We start from the raw sequence: 13264 nt of genomic DNA on the forward strand, positions 1-13264 counted from the left end.
ATTCAGTATTCATCATTGATCATCTGTTGTTGACAGTTCATTATTACTGCATAATATAATATATAATATAAATGTTATCATACAACCAAATATATAAACACGAGACATTACTTTGAAGCACCACTAGCTATTATTAACTCCCAATAAATATTATACTATTACTGTATGCACATGTAATCCATATATAATGAAGCAATACCATTTCTAAAACTATATGAATCATATTTAACTTCAAGAATGAAAAGATACTGCCTGCCCTGAGTTAATTGCAACCGGAAGTGACGCAAAAAGAAGGCGGGGGGAGTAGGAAAAAAAGAGAAAAGGCAATAATTGTTATTGTTAGCTTGTTAGCTAGCGGATAAATTCGTCCAGTGGAGATATGACGGCGTTATAACGTCTTATTACATGTTGGAACGCTTAAGTTATTATTATCACAACTGTAAAGTGGTACGTACCGACACGCAATGCAACATAATATGTGCTCGCCCGGTCCTATAATATGACTGTATGAGAACAAGTCAACATTTTAAACATGTTTTAGTAAGGTTGTGTGTGGTTATAATTGTTTTATTCGGGGGGTAAAGCCCAGCCGACTGCCGTGCTAGAGTCCATTTTAAATGGCAGCAGGGTAATATTAATAGAGATGTGCAGACAGTGCGTGTGAACAACATCATGAGTATAGTAAAGCACTAAAACAGCTTGAAAACCCAGGTTTGCACTGTTTAGTGTACATACTGTACGTGCAATTGCTAAGTTATAGTACTCCATCTAAATAGGCGCTGATCATGTGTCCATTGTGCAATATGTATGTAGCCTATATATGCACTAATTTGTTATGCATGCAGGCTTAATTGATCGAGCTATTTCACACAACTGTCTGCGTATATAAACTATATAAACCAAACGCACAGCTTTTTATTATGTCACAAAGTTGACATGATGTGCCGAGGAGCGAATAAATGTCCGGGGTATAGATAATTAGATTATAAAAAATAATAAAATACACAATTAGTTATCCATCATAATTAACGGTATACTGCAACTATAACGTCTAAGCATTTATGTGTGGGTTTTGTGTGTGTTGCTTTTATGTAAACATATGTTTTCGTATGCCAATAAAGCCCTTTGAATTGTGTGTGTGTGTGTGTGTGTGTGTGTGTGTGTGCGCGCGCGCGTGCGTGCGTGCTTGCGCGTGTGTGTGTGTGTGCGTGTGTGTGTGTGTGTGTGTGTGTGTGCATGTGTGTGAGAGACAGAAGATGGAGGACGCAAACAGAACAGACGTTGCCTCCACATCCAAGAACCACACAGGATCACTGCACTTGCAGAGTAAGACATGTGGAAAGACTGCAGTCGATCAGTAAAGTTATCAGACGTTTTCGTGTCAAGCGGACGACCCCCACGTTGATACATATATATGACCAGGGAGGGAGCCCCCCCAGAAGAGTGCTTTTGTAGCCTATTAAATTTAAAATGTAAATGATTAAACCCATTTAGACCTACCATCGATTCTACAAATATCTTCTATTTCGACAGTTTTCGGAAAAACCTATGTTTCTGTGTCAGTGGTCCTCAAACATTTTCATGTCAACGACCCCCAAAAATATATGTAATTTGCCGCCGTCCCCAATCTGAGAATATGTAGTTCCAGGGACCCCCCCAGAAGCAAAGATTTGAGTTATAAATGTTCGCTCTGAAAAAATATATATTCAAATATTTTTTCTAAAATAGCTTAAGTATACCATAATGCTTGATGTACACTTGATGTACAAGCCCTGTACTTAACTATTTTTGTTGGATAGATTAACTCATTAATCTAAAAAGTAATAATCTCTTAGAGAATATAATAGATTTCTTTTTTTTACATGTTTAGAAGACTTTATAATTGTCCTGTAGGCTAAATATGTTCATTCTCTTCTTCAGCCCCGAAGAATGAAGACGCCTATGAAATATCCCTTCCATATGAGGAGAGCAGCTTCGAGCAGCAAGGCTTTTTCAACCAAAATGATCAGAGTTTTGATGGTGAATGTCCCAATCTATATTACAAATATATGTCATCAATCACTACATACAGTATATTGTCTCTGTCGAGTGGAAACCTCATATGTCCAACACCGTTACATTTCAGCTTCTGTACGGACATTATAAATTTACAAAAACAACTCAAAATGTTAGAATATGGAGATAAGAAGAGATTTCTCCAAGACAGTGACGATATTCTTATCCTGTGTAACAGTGCCCCACATAGCCAAAGAGCTGTAATTGTGCAAGTTGTGAAACTAAGGGGGGACGGGACGGGACTTTAGCTTATATTTTGTGTGACAGCAATTCATTTACAAAAGAAAAACACAAAGAAGAAGTGAAGAATGTGGAGATAAGGGGCTCCATTTTTTAACTTCTTTGCCTTTTTCTTTTCTTTTTTACTATTTTGCAAAACATTTTTGAATAGTTCAACTAGCCAATCTACATTGACACGTTGTGAGCTTGTAGACTGGCCATTTTAACTATTCAAAAATGTTTAGCAAAATAGTAAAAAAAAAAAAAAGCAAAGAAGTTTATGGTTAAGGGTGACGAAATTAGCGGTGACGAAAATGGAGCCCATTTTATGGAGCCGTTATCCCTGAACTTATTTGCCATTTTTTACTATTTTGAAAATCATTTGAAAATAGTTCAACTAGCCCATCTCCGTCTACACGTTGTGAGCTTGTAGATCGGCTATTTGAACTATTTTAAAAGTTTTTTTTTTTTAAATAGTAAAAAATGGCAAATAAGTTCAGGGATAAGGGTTAAGGCAAGATATAGCCCAAGAGCTTTCTGCACGACGGGTAAACTGAAGCGCAACCATTTTCTATTACTTTCCAGAGTCGCCGCCTGCCGGGGGGCACTCCCAGGCCAGCAACAGCTCCTACGTCCTGATCACCAACCTGCGGACGCAGCTCCAGATCTCGCTGGAGAAGAACTCGTGGCTCCAGAAGCGCATCGAGGACCTGGAGGAGGAGAGGGACTTCCTGCGCTGCCAGCTGGACCGCTTCATCTTCTCCACCAAGTCCCAGGGACAGAGCCCGAGCCCGTACAGCAACGGTGAGTCCCAGGGACATGAGGGCCCGAGCCAGTACAGCAACGGTGAGTGAGTCCCAGGGACGGAGCCCGAGCCGATATACACCCTCAAAACACATGCACTCCCCCCACAATAAAAGGCGTAAGCCGCAAAAAAGGAATCTTAAAAAAATAAATAATAATAATGTCTCTTACTTCAAAATAGGAGCTCTGGGGTGCCAGAATTGTCTGTCCGCTTTTACTCTGAAACCCAAGACCCGGAAACAATCTACTAAAAAAAGTTGACTTTATACATTGCTAGCTTACATTGCCATCGTTTTTTTTAATTCATACGATATATGATCCAAAAAGCGTTCATATTTTGCGGGGGAGACGGATGAGGAGCAGAAATGCCACATTAGAGCTGCTCGATCTATCGAGATTTTTAAGTCCCTACTTAAAACTCGCCTTTTCTCTCTAGATTTTACGTTTAAGTGCCAGAAACGTTAAGACGAGTTGAATCCAATTCTGCACTGATTGCCATGGACGATAAGCCGAGTTTTTTTTTTGAAAAAAATCCATATTTAGAAAATTCCTCTAATCTGGTGTACAGGTGATGACATGCACATTACATGCATAATAGAATTACATTTTCTTTCTTTTTTTTAATAATGGGCTAATTGGCAACCAAAGCCAAAACTGGTGACCACCAGGTGGCGCTGAAAGAGTTTTAATGTTATCTGATTTTAATGGTCACATATTTTTGTTGTCTATGTCTCCTGTTTGTATAAATGCTATATGTTCCTTGTTTTCTTTTTCTTTTCTTTGTTTAATTTGCTTGATAATTTGCCATGTTTATTTGTCTACCGTGAAGCACTTTGGTCAACTTGGTGTCGGATCTCTCTCCTGCAGGCTATGAGTCGAGGAGATTCAACTGGAGGGCGAGAAGAGGGGAAGATCGGCCAGCTGGTGAGTCATTTGTTTGCTTAATTGCACTGCATCCGTCTGATCTCCCATTTCTGTTTCTTAGATTATGGCTGTCTGCTTGAGTACAGCTATACACCATTGCATATAGGATCTTCTCCTCTTACACTGTGATGTGATGTGTTTGTATATATATAAACCAAAGGTCTCACGAAGGAGACATCAAAGTCTTCAACTTGAACTAGCCCTTTCTCCGTCACAGAGCAACAGAAGTCGGACATGCAGCAGCAGCAGCAGCAGCATTTCCCCTCGCGCCAGTTCGTCCAGCGAAGGCCCGCTCCGGCAGCCATGGCGCCTCCCAAGAACCACGTCTCCGGCCCGACAGCCAGTCAGATTGCCTCTATGAACGCGTTCCAGGGCCTGCTGACGGCTCACGGCGGTAGCGGCGGCACGGCCGGCGGTAGCAGCACCAACAACAACAGCGGCGGCAGCGCCAGGGCGACCATGAACGACATGAGCAGACACAGCAACGCAGGCCCAGGTATATGACCACTGGGTTGTGTTACGTCGTATAGTATTGCTGCTGTGCTGCGACCCCCCACATCTTTTTGACGGTATGCGACATACTATAGCGGCATGTCCAGGGGGTGTACTTGTACATCAAAGCTGCCTCACACGCTACAGAAACAGGAGATAGGCTCCTGCCCCTATATGGGCCACATGGCTCGGCAAAGGCTGACTTTACTTACTTACTTACTTAAACCTTGTTGCTAAGAAGAAAACAAATCGATGCAATTTAAACCACTATGTGGTGTCCACTATACACACCTTTTTTTAATGGTTTTCATTGGTTCTGAGCAGCTTTAAAAAGCCTTTTATTATGTGAGCCGCCTCAGAGCATTTCAAGTTCAAATCTCTGCACAAGGTCACTTTTCATAAGCTTTTAGGATTCTATTGAGAGGATATGGCCCCTCGAGATGCCGCATCTCGTTTGAGAGGGGGTCCTATACATACGACGACAACGTTACAGCAGTGCAAGTACACACAGTACTAATATAAAGACACATAGGTGCAACATTACAGTACACATACACAGGACATACACATACAGGTACAATTAGCTTGCTCCCCTTCTCATTTACATATGGAAATAATGGAGAAAAGAGTACTATAGTCTATAACCCATGTGTCAAAGTTAGAGGTAAACATGTGTGCAAGCAGTATTAGAAGCATGAACACGGGTTGTTTGGAGATGTGAATAATACAGGGAAGTCCTGAAACGGCCAAGAGAGGTAATTGAAAGCGGAAGAAGATTGTTCCAGTCAGTGGAGCTTTACTGACCCATCGCAGTAGACGAGTCAGACTTCATGGAAGTCAATGAGGTTCTGATCAGGCTGAAAACGTACTTTTACTTTGGCTACTTTAAGTGTATTTTTGATGCCAATTATTTTCTTTTTTTTTACCTTTAACCAAGTACATTTGTATTTCCTGACCTTTACTTGTAACAGAGTATATTCTCTACATTGCAGTATTGATAATTACTTCGGAGTACTATCTCCACCAACCGGAGCCACGGTGTTCCGCATGTTGGATGCCAAGAAGACCCTCGCGATTAGATCTTTCAGGCGTCTTCCTCCCTCTCAGTGTCGCTGGAGTCAGTGGACACACTACAGCCTATAACCCATTTTGGATGGGAACCCCTTTTGGTGTTAGCATTATGTTACGCTTTAGCTGTTGAAAAATAGCAGATAGCAGCTACGAGCTTGTAGGTCTGCTATTTTTGAAAAATCAAAGAACGACTGACATAGAAACACAGTCAGGATTTAGAAGAAATACATAGAATTGTTCCCATGGGTCAAAATGGGATAAAGCCTGATTTGTTTTGTACTCTGTACTCTCTCATATCTCTCCAGATCCTCTGTCACTGCTGGGAGAATCCGACGAGTACCTGGACCACGACAACTATCTGGAGGAGGAGGGGATCGTTTCAGGGGAGGAAGTGATGTCGGACGCCATCAACAACAACCAGCACCCGCTAAAGCGGAGGCGGATCTTCCAGGTCCGCAGGGAGCGACAACGAGGTGTGTGTGTGTGTGTGTGTGTGTGTGTTTGACCAACTATTCTATAGTATAGTATTGCATTTTTTAACCCATCCTCTTCACAGTTTGTTAACCCATTTCGACCGAGACCGATTCTACCAAATGTCTTCTAAAAATCATGACAGTTTTCTCGAAAGCCCCATGTTTCTATGTCAGTGGTGCTCAAACTTTTTCATGTCAAGGACCGCCAGAATTATCTGTATTTGGCCTCCGACCCCCATCTGAAAATATGTTGTTCCAGGGACCCCCCCACTAACCTGACGCTGCCAGATGAGGGCGGTATTGCGGAAACATATTCCCCAACACAACACTCATCTGGGATCTCTGACAGAGTTGAGCCCTGAGTCAGATCTGCTTCGCACCGAACCAATCAGCGTGAGCTAAAGGCGGGATGCGGATGTGACGGTATATAGACACGTCGATATGATTGGTTGTGTTTGCACGCCCACACGGTGATAGACAGACGCTCCCATCCAATCATCTACCATGTATCTTGAAAAAAAGGAACAGCCCCGTCATCGAATTTGCTTCCGCGATCCCAGATCCAAATAAGCTGTGAAACAAATTTGTGTAGCAAGCTTTTTGGATCTGGCAGCGTCAGGTTACCCCCCCACCCCCAGGAGCAAAGATTTGAGTTAAAAAACGTTAGCGCTTTCATTCAGTATGAGTGATAACATTAACTCTGTGATATCTTAAAAGAATACGTTTTGTGTCATATTCACCCTCAATACATACAATGGAATGGAGAGACGACAGCTATTATATACAGCAACATGTTTTTCAGAAAACTCTTAGGATTAAGAATAGTGGTTCAGAAGAGAAAATAGGCCTATAAAGCTCACAGCACGTAACTATTTCTGGGAGAAAAAAAAGTGTTGAGTTATTTTAATAACTTCTCTTCTGAGGGGTCCCTGGCACAAACATTTTCAGATGGTGGCCAAATACATATCATTTTTGGGGCCCTTAATTGGCACTACTAATTTGGAAGGCATTTGTAGAGTCTTGGTTAACACTTATCCAGTCCGTCCATTAAACAATCCTTTTGCTCACCTCTCACTCTCGCCCCACCCGCCCGCCCGCCCGCCCGCTAGTGAAAGACGCCGCGGGCGTGCTGTTCCGCTACAAGAAGATCCTGCTGACCTACCAGCGGCTGAAGAACATGTCCAAGGCCTTCCAGCTCCACGGCGTGGACCGCAACACCGTGGCCTCCACCACGCCCATCGCCGAGCTGCTGCTCGTGGCGCCGGAGAAGGTGGCCGAGGTGGGCGAGTTCGACCCGTCCAAGGAGAAGCTGCTGGACTACGCCCGGCGCTGCTACATGGCGCTGGACGAGGAGACGCTCAGCCGCGTGCAGGCGCTCAAGAAGAACAACCTGCTGCTGCCCATCTCCTACAGGTTCAGACACTGAGAGGCACGGGGGGAGAGAGTGGTGGACGGGTGGGGGGCATGCGTTAGTCCGACAATAGTCAGTGACGAGTGAATAGTCAACACACGTGGCCGGTTAAGACACATACGTGGCCGGTTACGACACATACGTGGCCGGTTAAGGCCGGTTAAGACACGCCCGTGGCTCTGACATACGTGGCCGTGGTTAAGACTCGCTGCGCTTAGGGGTTTTGGGGTAGTGTGTCGGACTATTGCGTGTCGGACCGAAGATATTCACCCCTGGACGGGTACTCTCTCTCTCCTGCTCCGGAAAGACGATATAGGACGGTCCGGTTGGGTAATAAGTGCAGGAGCAATCAGGTGCACGGTTGATTTCGGCTGCAGTGGGCCAGCTCGACTGCTGAAAGCATGGTGGTGGCATCTCAGGGGGACACGCGGTCATGGACATTTTCTTTTTGCGCCGTCACAGTGTCCCCCGGATTCAGCTGTGTATACTGTGGTAAAGACTTTTTGTTAGTTTATATTTGTTCTGTCACCTCTTTTAGTGTCGATATGCTACACTGGTCCTCACCTTCTCCACTCACCTATAGCCATTGATTTATAATAGCGGTCAAAGTCCAAGTATGTGAGAGGGGCCCGCTGCAGCCAGAAAAGGGATGAGAAAATCTGTTCCGTTTTCCCTTAAAAATACTTGTATGTCTTGTATGATTCACAGCAGACATCTGCCAGCCGTCACCCACTGGTGAAAGTATTGGGAGGAAAAGACACTTTGCATAGTTACCCAAGCCGATTCAAAGGCAAGAGTGGTTGATAGTTATTATTACCGATACAGAAACAATGAATAACATATATTCCCCGTCCCCACAGAAGAAAAAGACAATGTCCGGCCGCACATGATATGTTTTCTTTATTACTGATACAGATAAATAATATAATAACAGACAGACTGTTCCTACAGTATGTTTGAATGGATGCAGTTCAATTACCTGGAAATCTTTTTCAATAATGGATTCTGGCACAAAAGAAATCAATTCAACTTTTTTCTTTTTCGTTTGCTCGTGTTACAATCATGTTTCAAAAACATTTCAAAAATGTTGGAATTCAAATGTTTACCTTCCACTACACAGAAGCAGTGTGGCTACATTTCAACAATGCCTTATAATACTGTCATCTTGTGATTTGCCTCGCGCGAGGCGTGACAGTCCAGTCAAGGGGCCACTTTATTAACACTAACCGCCCCACTAGTAATTTATTACATTCTCCTTGCCTTCCCGTTTCTCCTGGTGTCAATGAGCCAGAAGACATAAAGGGAAGGACATGTGTGTCATTGCAAACTGAAAAAAGTAGTCTAGTAGTCTAGTAGTTGCATCAGAATGGAACCGAGTACAGTACAAGTCCCTATACCTACAGTAATACCACCACAATGTTTGACAGGATACAAGGATAGGTGGCACTGTGCACTAGGGACATCTGGGCACCTCAATGTAAAATGTGCCTGTTTTGTCCAAAAAAATATATATATATATATATATTTGAAAAATGGTAATGTAAAGAGTACCGGTATACATAACATGATGTGAACATGCAAGGCATGTTCTGATCATGTACTGTATACTTTACTTAAAACACTTTTTTTTTTTTTTACATTTGGGGGAAAATAGCCAATTTAACACTGTTCTGCCCACTCTTCCTTGGTGTCCACCTACCCTGTTACCATTTTACCAACATTTTGGTTTGCTTGTTTGTTTTTTTGTCACTTGTAACATGTGCTCAGTCATGTGTAGCATCTGGTTTATCTACAGTAGAGACAACTGCAAGGACAGGATATTTTGGCCTGTTCGTTCGTGTAGGGCAGGGTTCCCCAATAAATTTTCCTCTCAAGGGCCATATTTTGACTAGGGTACCAGGTTGGGGGCCGAGTCCGCACGTGCGAGGTCGAGGTCTTGCCCTGAAAATTCATTTTCAGGGCAAGACCCCATTCGAAAAGGATGCCCAGTTTGACATGCATAGGCTATACCGCCCCCCATTTAATGCCATTTATATCTGGGACACCCCCCTCTCTCTTTTTAAAAATTCTTCCAGGGGCCACAAGGGGGCGCTCCGCGGGCCGCAAATAACCCTGGTGTAGGGCTACACATGTACGCAATTTGGCCATCAGCCAAGGAGTGGTATCATCGTCCAGTTCAATTAGGCAGCTGACTTACTTGAAGACTGGGCATGATTCAGCGATGATGTGTTCAACAGCCTGTGGTTTTTTACGCATTCACAGAGACCAGTGGCAGACACTCCGATCACGTGACAGGTATAGCTACTCCAGAGCCAAGTCTATTGAGGTTGACCCAGGCATTCTGTGGCATTAAGTCGCACCCGGGAGGGTTGGTTGAAGGAGAGTTCCTCCACATGGATGTGGATGTGGACCTATAGGGGTCCATCTGGGCACCTCTACAATGGTCTGCTACTATTTACTATGCTGTTTTGTATACCACTAACGTTCTAATATTCACTTTTGCGTGAAGAAATATTGAACTTAATCACACAACACTATAACGTTCCAGTGATCTTCCCAGTGAGACTGAGTGATTGCGATGATTTGCACTAAGGCAAATCAAGTCAGCTGCGACAGTTGATTGAACTGATCAATTGATTATGAAAAACATTATCGGCAACTAATTAATTGCAATTGATGGGCAAATGCTTATAGGCAAAAGGTTTCAAATATGTTTTTTAAATAAATTGAAAATAGCAGACCTACAAGCTCAGCTTGTAGATCGGCTATTTACACTATTTCTGCTCAACGCCATTGTGCGACGAAGTATAATTTAACGCTTTGATGGTTAATCGATTTGTTGATATATAGAAAAATAATAATCGATAAGATTGATAGTTGCAGCCCTAGTTTGTGCACATGGAATGGTCTTTTTCTGCTTCACAACACCATATTACAAATGCATGTGAAATGAGCCATTTCGATGGTATGTAGTTTATAGAGGTCTCGCTGAAAATCCATAATTATTTTCAGTGCAGCCGTAATGTATAGTGTTTACTGTATAACTGTACAGTGAAAAGATTTTTTTTAAGCTGATATGGTGAAGTTGGAAAAGTATCATTAACTGACTCCCTTTTATCCACACAAACCAGGAGTCAACAAGGGGTCCGGGACCCCTAGGGGTCCTCAGAGTTACTACAGGGCGGACCACCAAATCTTGTGATATAGGATATTTTTTTGCATTAACCACTTGAACCTTATAGCATCCCTATTCTGAGGAGAACTTTAGCCAAAGGCGTTGTGAGATTGTAGATTGGCTAACTTCGGCAAAGAGATACGTAGCTAGGTATTAAGTGTCGTTTAGGTGGTTAAATCTGTCTGAAAAAACATGAATCCAACACCGCTTGATAGTTGCAGCTGAAGCTATCTATTAAACCATGGAAAAAGTGTAATCTGAAAATGCAACACATTTTTATACAATATGTATAGTGCTGGGTCCCTGCTTCATCTCTCTCAGATATTTAAGGGGTCCTTGGCCCCCAGAGGTCTAGACTCTTTTTCTCCCTCTGCACCAGATCTCTTTACCAAAATGTTTTCGCTGAATGTTTGCTCCTAGAATAGGGACAGCTTATACTCCTTATAGGGTTCACGTGGTTAAGATTGTCTTGTCAAAGGTCAAAACTCACTTCAGCGCTAGCCTGGGCAGCATTCCATTTCGTGTTTTTAGCATCCGGTCAGGAGCGGATGGTAACTTCCGTCATGTTGACCAGACACAGACCAGGCTTTCCTCGGAGGTGGAAAGCCTGGTGACGCCGAGGTTACTTCAGCAGGGCTCCATACACCTATCTGTGGAACTCAACGTGTCTTTTCTATTATGTTCAATACGGGTCACTTTATAGTTGGACTTGAAAAGGAACCAATCAATCAATGTAATGTTAGGGTGCACTTCGACTTTTGTAAAAACTGATTCGCCATGAATTTGCAGAATCAAATCATTGTTTTTTAAAGTATCTGTTTGTTTCCTGTTGTATCTCCCTTATGTTGTTATTATGAATGACATAGCCAACATACTGGAGTGAAAGTCTCACTAAAATGAAATAAAATCAATAACCATGTATTGCTGATTATGCATCATCAGCTTCACTGTTAAGACAGAAATGTCATTAAAAGCGTTTGATTTCCTATGACACATGTATGCATTTCTTGTTTTATGCTCAGTCTAGCATTACCGCTCATCAGGCTCCTGTTAATTACACGAATATGGCTATGGCCTATGGCAGTGATACTCAACCTCAGGCCCGCGGGCCACATCAGGCCCGCGGGACCATTATGACTGGCCCACCAATGAAAATCTGAAAAAAAAGAAGAAAAAAAAAATCTGGAAAATGAAATAAAAATAAATAAATCTGAATGAAGTTATCTTTAATTACATTATTATAAGTAATACTATTAGAGTTGTACTATTACTCGAACGAAAATAAAAGCTTGGGGGGGGGGGGGGGGGGAGAGATGCAATGCAAATGAAAGACATATACTGTGTATCCCTATTCCCTATTCCCCAGACAGCTACTCATAGACAGGCAGACAGACAGCTACTCATGGACAATTAGGCAGGCAGGCAGACAGCTACTCAGACAGGCAGACAGACAGCTACTCATGGACAATTGGACAGGCAGGCAGGCAGACAGACAGACAGCTACTCATAGACAGGCAGGCAGACAGCTACTCATAGACAGGCAGACAGTAAGACAGCTACTCATTGACAGACAGACAAATAACTACTCATGGACAGACAGGCAGGCAGGCAGGCAGGCAGGCAAAGAGCTACTCATGTTATGTTATTATGTTATTATAACAGCTACTCATGTTATGTGCAATAATTTGTGCAGTGTTTATGCAAGAAAATGTAACACATTTATTTATTTACATATTGTGTGCATGCACATTGTACTTTGATACATTTTGTATCTCCCCTCCCCCCCCGCGCGACCCGACTACGGATAAGCGGTTGAAGATGGATATAAAGTGCAGTTCTGTGGCTTTGCATACACCCAATATTAACGGAATAGATTATGACCATATTATAACTGTTTATATTTTTAAGGGACCAAGAAGTCACAAAGTGACTTTGGTCACTTTTTTTTTGTGTTTCTTTTTCCTTCTCCTTATTCTTCTTCTGCCAAAAATAGCAGTTCTGACTGAACTGTGCAGTCGGTTTTCGCAAGGAATCTGGTAGAGGGCCATGCCAAACGGCAACTATGCGAAGCCCATGACCAAAGAGTGGCGCTATAGCACTCAATTGAAAATGCAAACTTTGAACGTGCATAGCTCATGAACCGTTTGATCGTTGGCAATGACACTTTGATACACATATGTGTCTTCTCATGCCGAACAACTTTCGTGTTCTGACTTTTGACCTCTGACCTTTAGATCACCCGCCATTTTGAATTATATGAAAAACAGTTCAAATGTATGAACTACCGGTATATGAAAATGTATGAAGATCCCAGGATCTTTGATCAAAATGCACAAAAACGTCAGTGAAAAAAATTTATGATTTGGGTGAAACGTCCTACACACAATCTATGAACCATTAGCTGAAATCCCGGTTGAAGAGAAGTTTGTACGTGAAAACATGAACATCAAACACACTGTTGGATAATGACATGCCCAAAATGAGAACACACCAACCAAAACACTGAATGATGTTACTGTTTACAATGAAACAACTGGACTCTGTCCAGATAGCTCAGTTGGTTGAGCTCTCGCCTTTGGACCACAAGGTTGTGTGTTCAAATCCGGTTACTGACAACTCAGCCCGTGAGTCTTATTTGTG

The 13264-nt window shown here is 42.6% G+C and overlaps 1 protein-coding gene across 5 annotated transcripts; it reads left to right on the forward strand.

Moving 5' to 3' along the window:
* The first annotated feature begins 338 nt into the window (after positions 1–338).
* Positions 339–11615, forward strand: ccdc106a (coiled-coil domain containing 106a). Of its 5 annotated transcripts, XR_013964403.1 has the most exons (9): positions 339–447; positions 1254–1326; positions 1921–2019; positions 2860–3120; positions 3946–4002; positions 4220–4498; positions 5871–6038; positions 7148–9376; positions 9415–11615. XR_013964403.1 is itself a non-coding variant. In XM_080768765.1 (8 exons), the coding sequence occupies exons 1-8, from the start codon at positions 406–408 to the stop codon at positions 7462–7464; spliced, it is 1296 nt and encodes a 431-aa protein (XP_080624891.1). In that variant the 5' UTR covers positions 339–405; the 3' UTR covers positions 7465–11615. The 5 variants fall into 5 exon arrangements, 4 of the variants coding, with proteins under 4 accessions (XP_080624891.1, XP_080624893.1, XP_080624894.1 ...); XM_080768765.1 differs by having other exon boundaries at positions 7148–11615; XM_080768767.1 differs by having other exon boundaries at positions 2860–3078; positions 7148–11615.
* Positions 11616–13264: the final 1649 nt, after the last annotated feature.

The sequence above is a fragment of the Protomyctophum bolini genome (genome assembly GCF_963924005.1).
Source record: "Protomyctophum bolini genome assembly, chromosome: 7".
Lineage (NCBI taxonomy): Eukaryota > Metazoa > Chordata > Actinopteri > Myctophiformes > Myctophidae > Protomyctophum > Protomyctophum bolini.

Bases quoted from the DNA above. Each gene is read 5' to 3' on its own strand.
- ccdc106a (XM_080768765.1), top strand. From the start codon at position 406: ATGTTGGAACGCTTAAGTTATTATTATCACAACTGTAAAGTG. The intron at 3,121-3,945 runs GTGAGTGAGTCC...TCTCTCCTGCAG, and splicing joins CCCGAGCCAGTACAGCAACG to GCTATGAGTCGAGGAGATTC. The intron at 6,039-7,147 runs GTGTGTGTGTGT...CCCGCCCGCTAG, and splicing joins CCGCAGGGAGCGACAACGAG to TGAAAGACGCCGCGGGCGTG.